Source organism: Notothenia rossii, assembly GCF_949606895.1.
Source record: "Notothenia rossii genome assembly, chromosome: 11".
Lineage (NCBI taxonomy): Eukaryota > Metazoa > Chordata > Actinopteri > Perciformes > Nototheniidae > Notothenia > Notothenia rossii.
Genome location: NC_136910.1, coordinates 49,449,456 through 49,466,225, shown reverse-complemented (window position 1 = coordinate 49,466,225; position 16,770 = coordinate 49,449,456). Strand labels below are relative to the sequence as shown.

Here is a 16,770-nt window from a genome sequence, read left to right as displayed (position 1 = left end):
TTTTAACATGGAACAGGAAAATAAGGTCTGCAAGCATATGAAACATGTTGCGCCTATCTAAAACAAATCAAATAGTAGGCTTACTAGCTTCTATACGCTAAAGCAACTGTACTCAGGGATGAAAACTCATCAGGTATGAAAAGGTGACAAGGATCCGAGCCCCACCACCCCACGGAATATCGGCTTTCAAATTAGGAATAACAGAGGATTTTAGCAATCAGAACAACGAAAGCAGCTGTTAATAATAAAAATAACACCATGCGCGTCATGATGGCACATAACAGCTCGCGACCGCAGATTATTTAGCCGATTAGATACAAATGTAAATTATATTTGACGCAACTTTAGGTACATTTCCATGACTTTTCCAAAACTTTGGGAAAAATATTGTTTTCCATAACTTTTCCAGGGCCTGGAATTTTCCAGGTTTTCAATGACCGTACGAACCCAGCATTTAGCATTGCACTCTGAAATTGATGCAGCAGAACGTAAGATTTCTTAAGTCTTTTTTATCCCAGACATTCTTCTTTCTTGTCAATACCAACACCCACAATGCAACTGAATGCAACCCGTTTTAGGGTGTTATGCTAGTTACAGCTAATATAGCTTTGAACCATTAACCTCAAACAGGAAGCCAGGGTAAGCCAACCAAAGGCCAAATAGATCAGGTTATGCCTTCACCATAGCCAGAAAAATGTATTGACGATTATAATATAGCCATTTGCTCACTGCAGGTAGAGTGTGACATTGCGCAACAATGGCCACCTGTTTTCAGGATTACCGGCTGATAGGAAAATGGGCTTTCCTTAAATTGAGACATTTCTTCGACTATTGGGGTTTTGGAATAGTTGGCGGAACCCACTGCCTCAAATGAAATGAAGTTTTTCTGCCCAATAAACAGCTAATAAAAAGGTGTTAGCCTTACAACAAAACATTGATGAAATCAAATTTAAATCATGGCAAACACTTGTTCCTCTCTCATTGAAAACCTTTCCACCAGGCTGACTCCAATCAGAGTTTTCTCTCAATGACAGCTCTCTGACTTTTCAAAGCCCAAGCTTCGGCCAATCCAAATGTCAACGATCCAACCTTCCACTCATCCTTTTCCCAAATGTCCACAGTAGAAATGTAGCTCTCTTCCCTTCTCATGTTTTCTCTCACTAATGCAACTACTTCTCTCCCCATTCATCCCCAGCAGCAGAGCATCCCACTAACATGTGAAATGAGATGTTAAGCCAAAGATGTGAGTTATGAGCCTCATACTTCATTGTCCATAGCTGTGACCCTTAATCCGGGAGCCAGTCCAACCACAGGTTCTCTAACGGCTGTGTTATTTGCACCGGCCTCAATATACCAGCCATCCATGTAATTACTTCACAGGGTTGTCCATGCTGCTCCGCCTGCTGGTCTCCCAACTTTTCTGCCTCGCTTTGCCATCCCTGATTACTCCCCATGGCACACAGGGCAGTCACGTCAGCAGTTTTCCAAGTGACCACAGAACATCCTTCCTCTTTTGTCTCGCAGCTTCCTCCCATCGCAGAACATCTTGTTCAGGCAAAGTACTTTCCTCGTTCCAGTCTGCATTCTCTTACAAACACCCCCCCATATTATTCTCACCTTTCCTAAGTTTCCATGCTCTGAAATATGCCCTTACCTTCATGCAATCGTACGACCATATTTCTATCATCTCTCCATTAGCCATCTGCTGCCGGAGGTTGACTCTTTTTCATGCATTGTCCGCCAACTGAGCATCTTGCAATTGCAACCAGTGAATGGACTTAAGTGCTCTGGAGAGGGATCACTCAATTCAGGTGGATTGCCAGCCTTCATTACCTTCTCCCTCTCAGCGAAGTCCAAATTGTCTAGACAGTGAGGACGTGATTCCAGATCCTGAGTGCTCAGATGTCTTTCATATTTTCTGGCAAAGGGATCCGTCTTGTCGATGGAGTGTAATACACATTTCGAAAAGTGTTTTAAAATCTGACGCATTTAGACGCAGTGTCTGGGCTCCTCGGATTGTTCAGTAAGATTTCATTCTGCCTTAAATGTTTTAGAGAATGAGGAATCGTGCCAACTTCAATGCGAAATTTAACATTGCTTTCCCCTTGAAATACGTCAACGCAGCTCCTGCCAACTTCAGTCCATCTGTGTTGTTTACACTCAAAAATGTGTCTATCCATGACATATTCTTTCCCCCGTATATTTCTGCTTGGATGTGTAGAATGATGAGGTATTGAATTGGACTAATGATAGCTTTGGTGGACATATTCTCCCTCCGTGGTGTATCAACTCTACAAACAGCTCTTATAAATATGTTTCCTTTCCAGAGGATTAAACATCTCTTTCACCCCTGTGATTGTTGTCCTCCTAATCTGGCATTTAGTGACTCTCCTCCCTGTGCCACTTACCTCAGTACAGACCACTACTTATCTATGTCGGAGAGCCCACTCCACTTCATGTTCATGTACCACAAATGTGCTGCGTAACAATTACTTTTGTATTGATTTTTGAGAATCAATTGTGTCTGTTAACTTTCCTTGTCTGCTTCCCCTTCTGTTTCCCCTTTCTCCCTCTCATCCTTCTCTTTACCAACTGTCTCCTTCATATCATTATTATCGGACTTTTCCTCATAATCCCCGCCACCTTTCATCCGATTTCACTCATAACATCCTTCTCCCTAGATTCCCCACAAATATCCTTTTTCCTACCTTGAGAAAAGTGTCCAGTGATCCGTTCTCCATGTATTCAGTGATGATCATCACTGGCTTGCCTAAGAAGACAAATATTCGGAATTAATTTAATGATAAAAACAATAATACATTAAATAAAATCATTTGTGATTGTATTATTTTCTCACTAAGGTATCAGCTATTTATATTATATTGTTTTACATATGCAATTAAATGTGGTACTGTACCACTTGAACACATATGGTATGTACAAGTCAGTAAAAGTTCACTTCAGAAGCACCACTGAGCTTGATAAAGCACAGTCGAAGCTGTCAGAGAAACATGTGAGCCTGACTGATGAAGAGCAGCTGAGTCTGATGGATGTTGAAAAACCGTGACAAAGACCAGCTTATAGACTGAAGTAGAGCTTCAGATTCTTCTACATATACACAGTAGAACTGCCACATGAGAAGTCCCAGTAATCTACTGTGTGACATGTGTTATAAATCTCACAGGGTGAACATTGGGCTCCAAACGAGAAACAGACATGCTGATGACTCACTCTTGGTGACCACGCCCTCCAGACGGATGATGTTCGGATGGTTGAACTGGCCCATGATGGACGCCTCCCACAGGAAGTCGCGCCTCTGCTGTTCTGTGTAGCCCACTTTCAAGGTCTTGATGGCAACCTGGATCTCTCTTTTCCCGGGAAGCCTCAGCGGTCCGCTGCACACCTCACCAAACTCCCCTGAGGCAAAGACAAGGAGCATGACTTTGGTCTCACACGTCGCAGAAGTGCAGTCCTTCAGTTAATATCAAAGCTTTCATAGTAAACTAAAACTAATACATTTAATTTTAAGGCTGCAAAACTAATCTTGTTTTGGATTTGAAAGTTAAGCTGCAGAGGAAGAGAACACCTCTGGACGTTTTTTGGGCCGAATTTGAGTTGCTACTGCTGATCATTTCTCTATAGAATCTCAGAAGAACAAAATCAAAATACATAAACAAATATGTTTAGGTTTCAAAATAATGAACAATGCACATTTTCTTATGAGGGCATCTTCAGTTATTTCTAAGCTAATATATTTAGTTGAACATCTCCATTGTTTATAATGGTTGCTGACAGTTAACGTGCTACCACGGCCCAAAACATTTCCATTAGGAGAAAGGTGCTGCAACTTCAGAATCAATTCAAATATAATCACAAACGTCAACTAGCTTTCCGGTCCCAGCTGTGTGCATCACTTTTAAGTGTCCCCTGATTTCCGTTGTGTTTTGAGCTTCAGGCAGGAAATGTTTTTCCTGACCTGTTGGCCACCGTAGTTTATGTTGTTTGGCATCAGAATCGCAAAACAACCAAATGTTTGACTTCTGTATAAATACTGAACAAAAATTTCATTATCACTACAGATAGGAGCCTGGAAAGCAAATTAAATGTTTTACTAAAGTGGACCTATTTCACTGCTGCTCAGCAAGAAAGCTTAAAGATGTTGCAAATGAAAATGTTTTTCAACAGAGCACAAACACCATTTATAGCCTTTTGAGCTGTCACTTTCTTACAGTGCTTAGCTTAATTGAGTGTGTACAAGCCTGCTTCTATACAATGACTCCCAATTATAAATGTGACGGGTTGAAGAATATATGATGCCTTTTTATACAGAATAGGTAATGAGAAAATGGTTGAATTTTGACATGACACAATTAGGCTTAATGAATTAGAGTTATAACTGTACATTGAGTGTGTGTAAATATAACATTGTTTAAAATAAAGATTATAATGTATTTTGTACCTGCTTGACAACACAGATTCAGTTTAAAATGAACAATAATATATTTTGAGATACATTATTCTGGCCAAATCAGCCCCAGACGATGCTAAGGGCCAGAAATCACAATAATTATCTTTCACACGCACGCAGGGACTCACCAGCTCCGATGATCCTCTCTATGGAGATGAACGAGACGTCGATCTCCTGAGCAAATTCATGCACCGCCTGGTTGGGATCTTCATAGGTGAGCGGGTCAATGTAGGTGCGCACGCCAGGGAACTTTACTGTGAACACACAAGCATTGCTTCATTACCATTTATGTGATTTACCATCATTAACATTTATTCAGGCTTGTATTCACATCATAATACATCACTATTGAATTCAAGAGTAGCTTGATTTGTTTGTTTTTCAAATACATTTTTACTTAATGTTCTATATTATGATATTAATACATTAAATAATCAAATCTGTGATAAAAGAGGTCATTCTAATTTAATCAACATTATTTCTAGCTTCTTATATTGTAATCGCAATATAAGGAACTAACTCAAAAAGTCTGATTTTACAGGAAATATCGAAGGCAAACAATCAATTGACTGCTTCTCAACAACCATTGTCTCCTATCGGCTGCAGCAAAACAGGAGAAATTCCACCTAGAAATAATTATCTTTCACGATAAACTGAAGCATTTCAAAATATATAAAGTAAAAATAACACACTTATTATAGACAATCTCAAACATGACAAGCATTGCTGGGTGGGCAGGTGAATGTATTTTGCTAAAAATATATTTCCACTTTCCCGTATTTGCCCTTTCTCTCTCTCTTTTATTAAACATCTTTTTTGAGAAATTATGTAAAAATTGGTGCCTATTCTATATACATGTAAACATTTTGACAATGATTCATGCCTTTTAATCATCCCAATGCTAAACACTATTTCAGTCACTTTTTGTTGCCATGATAAGTAAATAACATTTATTTTCAAATATTTTCTTTCATGACATGAATCAATATGACAGTGTACCACACATCCTGGCACTGATGTACCCGTCACGGTGGCAGATGGATGGCATGCTGCAACGCCAACAATTCAGCCAAATATATTAGGCTGTCATCCCTTAAAAATCATCATAGCTTTTGTGTTTCCTCTGCCAACATGGCTGCCATTGGTCTGGCCTGTAGCTGTGTCATTTAAGGAATAGCTCCGAGTACAAAACACTATCAACTGAACACACACAGACGCGTGTGTAGGCCGACAGAGATGAAACAAAGTAATACAGACATGACCGCTGTCTGAACCCTCTACTGTACATGACCTGTTGTGGAAACTCAGTATGAACTTGCCCACCCGCCAACAAGCCACACACACACACACACACACACACACACACACACACACACACACACACACACACACACACACACACACACACACACACACACACACACACACACACACACACACACACACACACACACACACACACACACACACACACACACACACACACACACACACACACACACACACACACACACACACACACACACACACACACACACACACACACACACACACACACACACACACACACACACACACACACACACACACACACACACACACACACACACACACACACACAACCACTTACTGTGACCATTATGGAAGTGCATTTTCTCCTCTTCTGGATCCTGCTTTGCTTTGCTGTAGCCACACCGCCTGAGAGGCAGAACACACAAGTACATCAATCAATGTCAAAAACATTTGTATGTCAAAACTACAGATTATTCTGTCGCCCTTAGTTACAACTCCTTGACTGACACTAGCGTAATGTGTAGAGTTCCTCAAGGCTCTATCCTGGGACCTGTGAGGTTTAGTCTTTATATGGTGCCACTGGGAAATATCAAGGGCAAACACAGTATAATTTTCCTAGCTATGACTATGATACACAACTTTACCTCTCCTCATCACCCAATCCCATTAGCCCTAATGATAACCTATATCAACATGTGGATGTTACATAATCTCTCCATTGATTGCCTGCCAACTTGAGAATATATTTTACGTTCCTTTAACGGATTACAAGCTCTAAGTGTATGCTAACCCCAGATCACTCAGGTCCTCTAACAACACATTTTGTATTATTCCAAGGGCGAGGAGAAAGACATATAGGGAGGTAGTGTTGGAATAGCCTACCAAAAGGAGAAAATGGCAGATACATCTGTGGATAGTTTAAAAACAAAAAGTCCTAAAACATACATGTTTGTTTTGGCATTTTATTAATCACCTGACACATTATAATCTTTATCTACCCTCTCTAACTACGCTATAATCATCATATTGTTGTATAGTAGTTTTGTTAATACGTTGTTAATCAAATTTGAACGGAAGGGTTTATATTAATTAATATAGGTAATTTTACGTCACTTCAGTGTTTTGTCTTTGCAGAGGATCCTACAATTACGTTTGTTTGAATTGCAAATCACCAACAACAAACGAGAACACTTCATTACATTTACATGCTGTTGAAAGCCAGAGATGTAATTTTTCTCACACAGATTACCACATTTATAGTATGAAAAAACACAAAATATTGCCTTACATTCTAGGAAGCATTACATTTTCAGTGAGAGGGAAGAAACAACAACAGGCAGAGATCCCAGTAAAGATACCACAAAATAACCCAGACAATAAAAAGCTAAACCTAGCAAGCACATGGCAAAATCATATTTGGATCCAAGTGCAAACTAAGCATTTTATTTCCTCGTAGGTTGCTGAAAATACTGAAAACCACCAGCCTTTTAGATATTAGCAAAGGAATGCAGTTTAAAAAAAAGCATTTTCTAACAAAAGCCTTGTCAACAGATCAACTCTGACCGCTTTGCAGAGGAGGAAGCACCAAAGGAAAGAGCAACATTAAGAGAAATTAAATAAACGTTGTCTGCATCCATGATATCATTATCTCTGATGCCCATGTCTTTATAACCCCTAAAGCATGGTTACCAATACCTATATTTATTTTCTTTGTTGTACAGATGTGTGTCTGTGGGCCAAAATCTTCTGTATTTCAATATTTAGACAAGCAGCATCCGAGATAAACCACATGACCCAGATTAAACAAGAGGATTGATGCCAACACACACACTCAAACATATGAAAGTGTAGTAAAGTGCACACACACACACACACACACACACACACACACACACACACACACACACACACACACACACACACACACACACACACACACACACACACACACACACACACACACACACACACACACACACACACACACACACACACACACACACACACACACACACACACACACACACACACACACACACACACACACACACACACACACACACACACACACACACACACACACACACACACACACACACACACACACACACACACACACACACACACACACACACACACACACACACACACCTTTGCCATCCAGGCTCTCTGTAGGATAGCCCAGCTTGGCTAGAGGGGTTCGGTGTGGGCAGCTGTATAGTCTGGGGGAGGGGATGTATGTATGCCTGGGGGGGGGGGGGGTTTAGTTTGCTGGATCTGTTGAGTCAAGGGATTTGATAACACTCATGCCAAGCCAGACCCCTCCTACTTCCTATGTATGTGCGTTAACCCATGCGTACGATGCATCTGCGCGTATGTGTGTGTGTCTACACATGTGTGCTGGATGTCTATGAATGCGGATGGAGTCTAGAGGGTCGGGTAGGGGGGGATACAGAGGTTGGAGGGGGGTTGTGGTGCTTGTGTTCCAAATCAATTGCTGGAAAATCTGGCATTCCTCCATGTCTCCTCCCCCACACGAAAACTAGAGCGATCCTCATCCCCCGTTTCGGCTAAACCAAAACCACCACTGGGTATTTCCGATTTCCTTTTTAATCCTCACCAGATCCTCCCAGATCCTCCATATTCACCAGCGTATGAATAAATCATCAAATACAGTATGAAATAAATTACTAAAATGATGACCTAAGAGTTAAAGGGGAAGAGTTCAAATTGAAAAAAGTGTAAGCATGGTTGAAAAAGTGAATGATCAGCCCCATGGATAGAAGGGTTGAGGATCAATATTACAAATTAACGAATGGGGAGACGGCAGGATGTTCACCAATCACCCTGAGTTTTTTAAAAGTGCCTTTAGCTTTGTTAGTTATGGTTCACTAAAGGCATTCAGGCATATATCTGGTAATTAACTTACATATCACAGATAATGCTGTTAAGCAGAATATTCAGGCTATTATTTAGGGACTTTATTTAGAGACAAGTCAGAATTGGTCTGTTTTATTACGTGTTTTGTCAGTATATTTGAAATAAGTAGATTAGCTGAGTTAGATCTGGAAGGAAGGAAGGAATCTTGCGCTTGCACCTGACGGCCACCGTGCATTTCTGTATACTGTCTGTTGATGTTTGGAAATCAGATTAAAATATGCTTGTAGCAATTACAAGACGAGGTTAATTGAATGTTGTATTAGTCTGGAGGCATGCAAATACAACACGAACACAGAGTGTAATATATGGAGCAATGTGAAAGCTACACTTATTTGCGTGAACCTGGCACCTCTTGCAATTAGAAGGTGTTAGTGTTGTAAAATGGTAAAATAAGTATAGCTTAATTAGGTAAATTAGTCAAAGAGCTTGTTGGACAGAAAAAAAGACAGAATATCCCACTGTTTTTTAGCAAGCCTGGGTATTTCCATTTCCCCCCCCGTTGTAGCAATCTACACACAGAAGTGAGACAGATGCAAACCGGAGTAAACCCCCCTGCTGATTTCACATGATTATTGTGAATGCTCTGATTAATAAACACATGTAAATAAATAATGCTTTTTGCTTGTTTGTGATGACAGTTATGTTAAGCTTCAAAAGCCAGCACTAAGGCATTGTTAAATGTACTCAAGGCACTGTGGATTCATGTTCCTCTGTGATTCAGGACCTCCTGATTCACAAATCAAGCATTAACCCTGAAGCCACAACCTAAAAAAGCCAACCTTAATCCTAAACTCTTACACACAGGCCTCAAGCCAATGCGTTTAATTCCATAATGCTACTTTTCAACACAGAAATATCTGGGTCACAAAGGAGATTTGACATCTGGTCATTTTGTTAGTCATCAAAAGGTCAGATTAGGACAAAGGAATGGCCTCTGACGAAGGACAAATGACTATATATACACATACCACACGAGTCCTTTGCTGCACGTCTTGAAGAACAAAGAAATTAGGCTTTCACTATGTAAAGACCCCTTATCTGCTCAAAGATTGTAGGTCTTTCAAGAAACTCTAGGCATCACCCTACTATAATTATATATTATGTCAACATTTGAGGCTTGTACTAAAAGCAAAGTATCTTCAATTGCAATTTCTCTAGGATTTCATGATAAAAACTCGTGAAAATGTCTCATCTAGGTAAAATGTTGTCTTACACCTGCACAGAGATTGGATATCATGCTTCCCAGGTTGTGTCTATGTTCGTTCTGGTGTTTATTTATGTCCTACCGTCCACTTAGCAGGAATCCAGCGACCACCGCCAGCAGGACCAGAGCCAACGTGATGGCCACCGCCACGATCGAGGCTTGAGCACGCTCACTGGTTGCAGTTACTGCCAAAGAGATGAGGTGGGATAAGACACAAATAGTACAAACACACAAAAGCACACCTGGGATTTGTTGTTGGTGCAGCCTCTAGAAAGTCTATGGGAGTCTTGAACAAGTTGAAATGATACGCTCAGGCTCTCTCTCTGAGGTGTACTCACAGTAAGGGCTGGTTTGGAATTCAAAACGTCGGCTAAATGCGCCGTAGCCTGCCGAGGTCCTGGCTCTCACCTGTAATGCAACAAATATATCACACCATAGTTTTATATACTGTATATTCAAATGTTTTAGCCACAGGGATGAACAAAGAACTAAAATCTAATATACAAGTAGAAATACCATGGTTTAAAACTGAAGGTATAGAAATATGCAAAATATACTTAAAGGGGTCATATTATGCAAATGTTCAGGTTAATATTTGCATTTTCTTCTTTTACTATGACATGTTTAAATGCTTTAATGTTTGAAAAGGTACCTTTGACACGCAGAGAAACATACAGTATATAATACACTAAAGGAAAGGGGAAATGTAAAAACTACATATATGTTTCTGTTGTCGTCAATAGTGAATATAAGCAAGAGTATAAAGGAGCATAAAGTCAAACATGTAATTGTGCTTAAAAACAATACTTGGAAGTATGCTTATTTATATTCCACCACTGGTTATACATGACATTGATTTAAAAATGTCTTTCTAATTGCTTATTCATATATTCTCCTCTCAGACTACACTAAAGGGCTTTTTTCTGCACACTGTTATTAATCAATTCCTTTTTTAAAAACATTTTGTAACCCATGTTTGACCTGGAAGATGTAGGCTGAAGAGGGCTTCAGGCCTTCCACCACCATCTCAGTCTCCTTGGATTTTATAATGGTATAACTGGAGTCCTGCTCCTGTAGAAGAAAGAGGAAGTTATTATAATACATTCATTTTTCTAACATATTTGGAGATTTTAGAATGTTTTTTTGTTTCAGATTTTGTAGATTCTAGAATGTTTTTTGTTTCAGATTTTGTAGATTCTAGAATGTTGTTTTGTTTCAGATTTTGCAAATTTTTCTTATGATAGGCACAATTTCCCCTTTTTCTCCCACACATTGTTATGGCTAAGCAACCTGTAGTGTGTGTGTGTGTGTGTGTGTGTGTGTGTGTGTGTGTGTGTGTGTGTGTGTGTGTGTGTGTGTGTGTGTGTGTGTGTGTGTGTGTGTGTGTGTGTGTGTGTGGCCTAGCATTACTAAACTTGTGGGGACCTAAATCTGTTTACACAGTCACGTGTGGGGACTCACCTCCCTTATGGGGACAAAATGGAGGTCCCCATAAGGGGAATCATTAATTTTAGGGTGAAGACTTGGTTAGGTTTAGGGTAAGGGTTAGGGTTAGGCATGTGTTGGTTATGGTTAAGGTTGGGATAAGTCTCCAGGAAATGCATGTAAGTCAATGTAATGTCCCCTGAATGTGTGTGTGTGTGTGTGTGTGTGTGTGTGTGTGTGTGTGTGTGTGTGTGTGTGTGTGTGTGTGTGTGTGTGTGTGTGTGTGTGTGCATGTGTGTAAGGATCAATTTCACAACTGTAACCGCATCAGGTTTAAACACAGCTAAATGCCCCTCCATTAGCCAGAAGCCATTAGCTAACCACTGACCACAAACCCTGCTCTGCTCTGCTCCCCTGTATACATGTATTCTGACCTTCCCAGGAAAGAAGACATCGGAGGACTAAAGAGAGAAAAGAGGAAGGGCACGGGAACAATGACCTGAATAGAAGCATCAAATTGCCGTCTCTGTCTAAGTATTAGTTTTATAAAAGAGAGCTTAATCCGAGTGTTCCTTTTCTCTGCCACATGAAAGAGCCTGTGTAAGGTCAAGGTTGGCGGAAAAGTAAAATAAAAATGAATTCAATGTTTATTCAGATGTATCTCTGAGGGCCAATTTAACTAATCTTAATCAATACGTTTCTGCGCTTCTGCAAATATATAAAGTTTTTCAATTGTGGAGCACAGGAGTGATAAAAGCATAAATCCATTCAACAGTGGATTCTTATAACCTTTATTTAACTAACTTTAAACCAGATATTTTCATACACAACTGAGTATACAGTTGTTGTGTGGTACTGCGCAAAAATGTGCATTCAGTCGAACATAGCATTGACCATAAACACCAAATGAAAAAGTACTTTAAATCTTAATCACATTTATATATTTATACAGTATGCAGACTTTATTGTATGGATTTATTTTACGTGGTAGTTTCCCAAAAGGACAATTATAAAGCTGGATTGGAATACTTCCAGCTTGGTTTACTGTATATTAAATAAACTAAGCTTAAGAGTGCATACAAAACCTAGAGACTTGAGAATATGAGAACGTGAGCCTTAGACCAGAGCAACTTCTTATACGAACATTTCTTTCAAACTGTTGTTTACCTTTTCAAAATACTTGATCTCATACTCCAGGATGATGCCGTTGGGGCGGTCAGGCTCCGCCCAAGAAATGGCGATGCTGCTCTTCCCCGTCACACCTTTCCTCACCACACTCACCGGAGACGGCGCTGCAGACACACGAGACATAATACAACTTCAGGCTCCAAAATGTATTTGTAGTGCATTATTCTATTCCAATGTATCATTATTATTTAAAAACATTTTTTTTTTATTAATCTGTGTGAATCTTTGCTCTCCTGTTTTTTCACGCTTACCCTGTTGCTGCTTTGTACAACTGAATTTCCCCTCGGGGATTAATAAAGGTTCATCTTATCTTATCGTATAACATAATCTAACATACAATTGCAATGAATAGCGATTAAAACAATAGAAATGCTTATGAAATATGTAGGGTACCATCAGCATCTAGAAGAAAAACATATTTTAGGGACTCCTCATGCTTTCATGTTTACAAGCGCAGAGCTAATTGTAACTCTTTCTGTTGTTGTTGTACATTATGAAATATTAAACTGATGATCAAAGAAGAAAATATGGGAAATGACTGTGGGGAAGGAGGGGGCTCACTATGTCACATGATGTGATGTACATGTGTCTTTTATGTTTCTGTCAAACTAGGTGAAGAAAACAACATATTTCCCCCAGAGTTTCTTCTTTGGAATTCATGTTTGTTAGTTACCGAAGTTCCTCCGAGGTTATTTGGCGCAGTCCATTGAGCTGCGACTCAACAACTGAGATTATTTCTGGATCCAAAGCAGCTTCGCCTCCAAAGAAATGTCTGCAATCTGGCAACAAGGTGCACCTGTGCCTAATTAAACTATCCCTTTATACCAGGCTATTCAGTAGAGGCTGGCATAGGAGCCCATGAAGTCAGCTACGACTCCACACATCTGCCACACGGCTTTTTACAGGACAGATATTGGCAGTATCCAGATTTTAAGACATGTTAAAGTACTTTTTGTTTGCTTTTGGGTCTTTGCAAAGTTTCCATTTTCATTGTAAGAAGTTATTACGAAAAGTCTGAAGTCAAGTGAGCGCTTTTGTTTGCATCAATCACAGAGCCATCTTTTTGTAACCTGAACTGAGGGCCAATCTCTCAGAGGGACAGTTGGAGAGTCTCTGACACATAAAGAGCTTTTCACTGGGTAAAACGCTCCCTCAGGCAATATCCTGATAATGTGTGTGTGTGTGTGTGTGTGTGTGTGTGTGTGTGTGTGTGTGTGTGTGTGTGTGTGTGTGTGTGTGTGTGTGTGTGTGTGTGTGTGTGTGTGTGTGTGTGTGTGTGTGTGTGTGTGTGTGTGTGTATATGCCTCTACTGAAAATGCAAAACAGCGTTTGGGTTTCAATAGCATCAGCAGAACTCCACAGAGAATAAATCATCGCTACAAACAGAGTAACTGTATCCTGAGTGGATGGTCGCACAGAAGTGTTATCTGCAACATCTTAAAAGCCTGAAACCAGAGACCGAATCAAACACACACACTCAATGTTTAAATGGTATAAATGCTAGGGTGCGATGATGAAAGAGGGCTTCTTTTCCTTTCCCAGCAGCTTAACGGGTAACAATACACCAACATCTAAGTTGAAATCCTCCAAAAATGGATGCAGTTCGCCATGCTATATTTAATCAAAGCCTTGAGGGTTCACATGTAAGGAATCTGGTCTATACACTTAGGATTTAGAGTAGTATAAATAAACCTTATGTGTTATTGCACAACTAAAATGTGTTTATATTTTAACAAGTCAAGCTGCAAGTAATATTTGGTTTTAGATAATGGATTTAACTGCTAATAAATGTCAGAAAAGAATGAAAAATACAAACAATTTCCAAGAACCTGATTTAATGTCTTCAAAACTAAAAAGCGTATACCTAACAGATTATGTTAAAATCACAAAATCCAGACATTTGAGAAGCTAAAAATTACTTGAATGATTAGTCTGTTTAATTTATTTTTCAGTATTTTTTTATTCTAATTACATTCCAGAAATCCATTCCATTCCCATTTCTTATTGTGAGAATATCACAAGAATAGCCATTTTATGAATTAAAAAATGTATTTTAAGTATATTAGTTTAATATTTGTTGGTTTTTAATTATTATCATATTTATTTATATATTTCTTCAATTCATGTTTAAAAAAAGATTAGTGATTTAAGACATACCATAAAATAAGGCCTATTTTTTTGTCTTGTATTCAAAAACATTATTTTCAAAAAGTTGAAAAAATAAAGTTTTTAGGTTGCATAAGGTGCAAGTTTGAAGCTACCATCATTTTTGAAATGATGCAAAAAATGCACTTTTACTGTGCATCGAAGACACTTGTACTAAAGTCTATATTTAAAGCACATTAACAAACAAAAAGAAGGGTCTTCAGATCATTTCTGCCTGTTTCTTCTCAGCTATAATCTTGCATTTACCGTATGACGTACACAGATAACACCCAACGCAACGCTTTAGTCAACACAATGTGATAACTTTTACTGCCACCACTTGGCGACTGAGACTAAACAAACAAGTGTTTTAAAACATGACGAATCTGAGGAACGCAGCGGCAGCGAGGAACGGGAGGCGATGGAGGAGACAGAAGGGTGCTAAAGGAGGGGGAGGACAATGGAAGACAAGCGAGAAGGTAGACAAAAAAGGAAAGAATGTGAGACAAAGAATGGAAGACATGACGAAAGTGTTTAGACAGCGCCCCAGCAACACTTTTATTTTAGCCTCAGGAAAGATAGTGGAATCACACTCGCTGTTTTAAACACTTCCCGTGCGTGTTACATCTGCTAATGAGCACCTGCAGTACGGTAATACAGAACACACATTCACTCCTAATGCTCGTGGTGCCATTTCCTGTCTAAAAACTTCCATCCCATGCTGAGAGAGGTTAAAAATAAAAAGGGAGTGCAGCCCTGCAGTGTGACAACTCTGGCCTCAGATAGGAGCAACCGTTATCACCGTGCAGAACATAAGCCTCTCAGAACACAATCTGTCTGAAGCATCCCCAGAATCAATACAGACCTTCAGCTATCGGCTTTGTTATCCTTTAACTACCCCCGGAGAATGACAGAAAGAGAGACACGGCTACAGAATGGAAGAGAGATAGGAGACAAAGGGATAGAAAGAGATAGCTTTATCAGGGTTGTAAAGTACTCTCATATTATTTTTTGTTATACTCACTACCTACCTGCTCACTTTATGGAACTCTCATTCATTGAAACTTTGATTTGACACGTGAACATATTGCATTCTATCATTAGAAATGTTCACAATCAGGAATTCATAAGTTGTAACAGAAAGATCAAGGACATTGACACACTTTTTTGGCCTATGGGTCAGGGGCATGTCTGAAGGGGAATATAAACTGCACCCCCCTCGAGCCCCCCCACCAACAATCGGCCAGCGTATCAGGGGTAGGGCTGCAAATCCGGATCATTCTCACTGATGATCTTCAGATCATTTCCGAGATTTATCATTTGGTCTATCAAATGTTGAATGTGATGTCTTTGAACGTGTGTTTTGTCAGTCCAACATCTAAAGTGTTTCAGAGTAATATGGTATAAAACACACAAAAGCAGGGAATCTCCATAAATGAGATGCCAAAAACGCAATTTTCTCTCTGCTAATTATAATTGATCAATCGAGTAATCAGTTAGTCGTCTAATTAAACAGCAGCCCTTTATGTATAGTATGTATGTAGCTGTTTATTGAATGATCGCTCCTTATTTCTCCCCTCATCTCTTCACTGCCCTTATACTATTTAATTTACAATAATGCATTTAAAAAGCATATTGAAACTTAAGCAGGTGGATTTTTAACTGAAGAATATATCAGCAAGTGGAAAGTTATCAAAACACGTTGAATACTAAAAGTCAAATTGAAGAACACAACGACCATGTGGCCAACAGTCAGCTTCTTTCCAAGACACAATCCTTTCACATATCTTCTCTGCACTGAGCTACAAAGTGTCTCATCTATCTTCTTTAAAGCCTTCCTCTCAACCTGTTTGAGAGAAAACACATTTGAGCTGTCACACCCAAAGTAAAAAATGGCTGAACCACACTGACAATAATGAAGAAATCAGACGCCCAAAACAAACTTACTAAAGTTTCTTGAGAAAGTATCAAAGTTGAACTTCTTAAAAACAACAAATGACCTCAAACAGGACAATTGTAGACTCCAAAAAACACATGTCTCTAAAGATGATATATTTCCAAAATGATGGTTAAAATAACTCAATAGAAGTTCCATGCTCAATTCATC

At 39.4% G+C, this 16,770-nt stretch overlaps 1 protein-coding gene across 1 annotated transcript in view; it reads right to left on the bottom strand.

The window, feature by feature from the left end:
- The window catches only part of epha5 (EPH receptor A5), a 67,731-nt gene that overhangs the window by 13,872 nt on the left and 37,089 nt on the right, over window positions 1-16,770 (bottom strand). The window contains exons 6-13 of the mRNA XM_079659202.1: window positions 12,498-12,622; window positions 10,887-10,976; window positions 10,244-10,313; window positions 9,988-10,090; window positions 6,099-6,166; window positions 4,597-4,722; window positions 3,232-3,417; window positions 2,709-2,770 (exon numbers count right to left, since the gene is read on the bottom strand). Coding sequence (XP_079515328.1) covers window positions 2,709-2,770; window positions 3,232-3,417; window positions 4,597-4,722; window positions 6,099-6,166; window positions 9,988-10,090; window positions 10,244-10,313; window positions 10,887-10,976; window positions 12,498-12,622 — 830 coding nt within the window. The remainder of the gene's footprint in view (window positions 1-2,708; window positions 2,771-3,231; window positions 3,418-4,596; window positions 4,723-6,098; window positions 6,167-9,987; window positions 10,091-10,243; window positions 10,314-10,886; window positions 10,977-12,497; window positions 12,623-16,770) is intronic.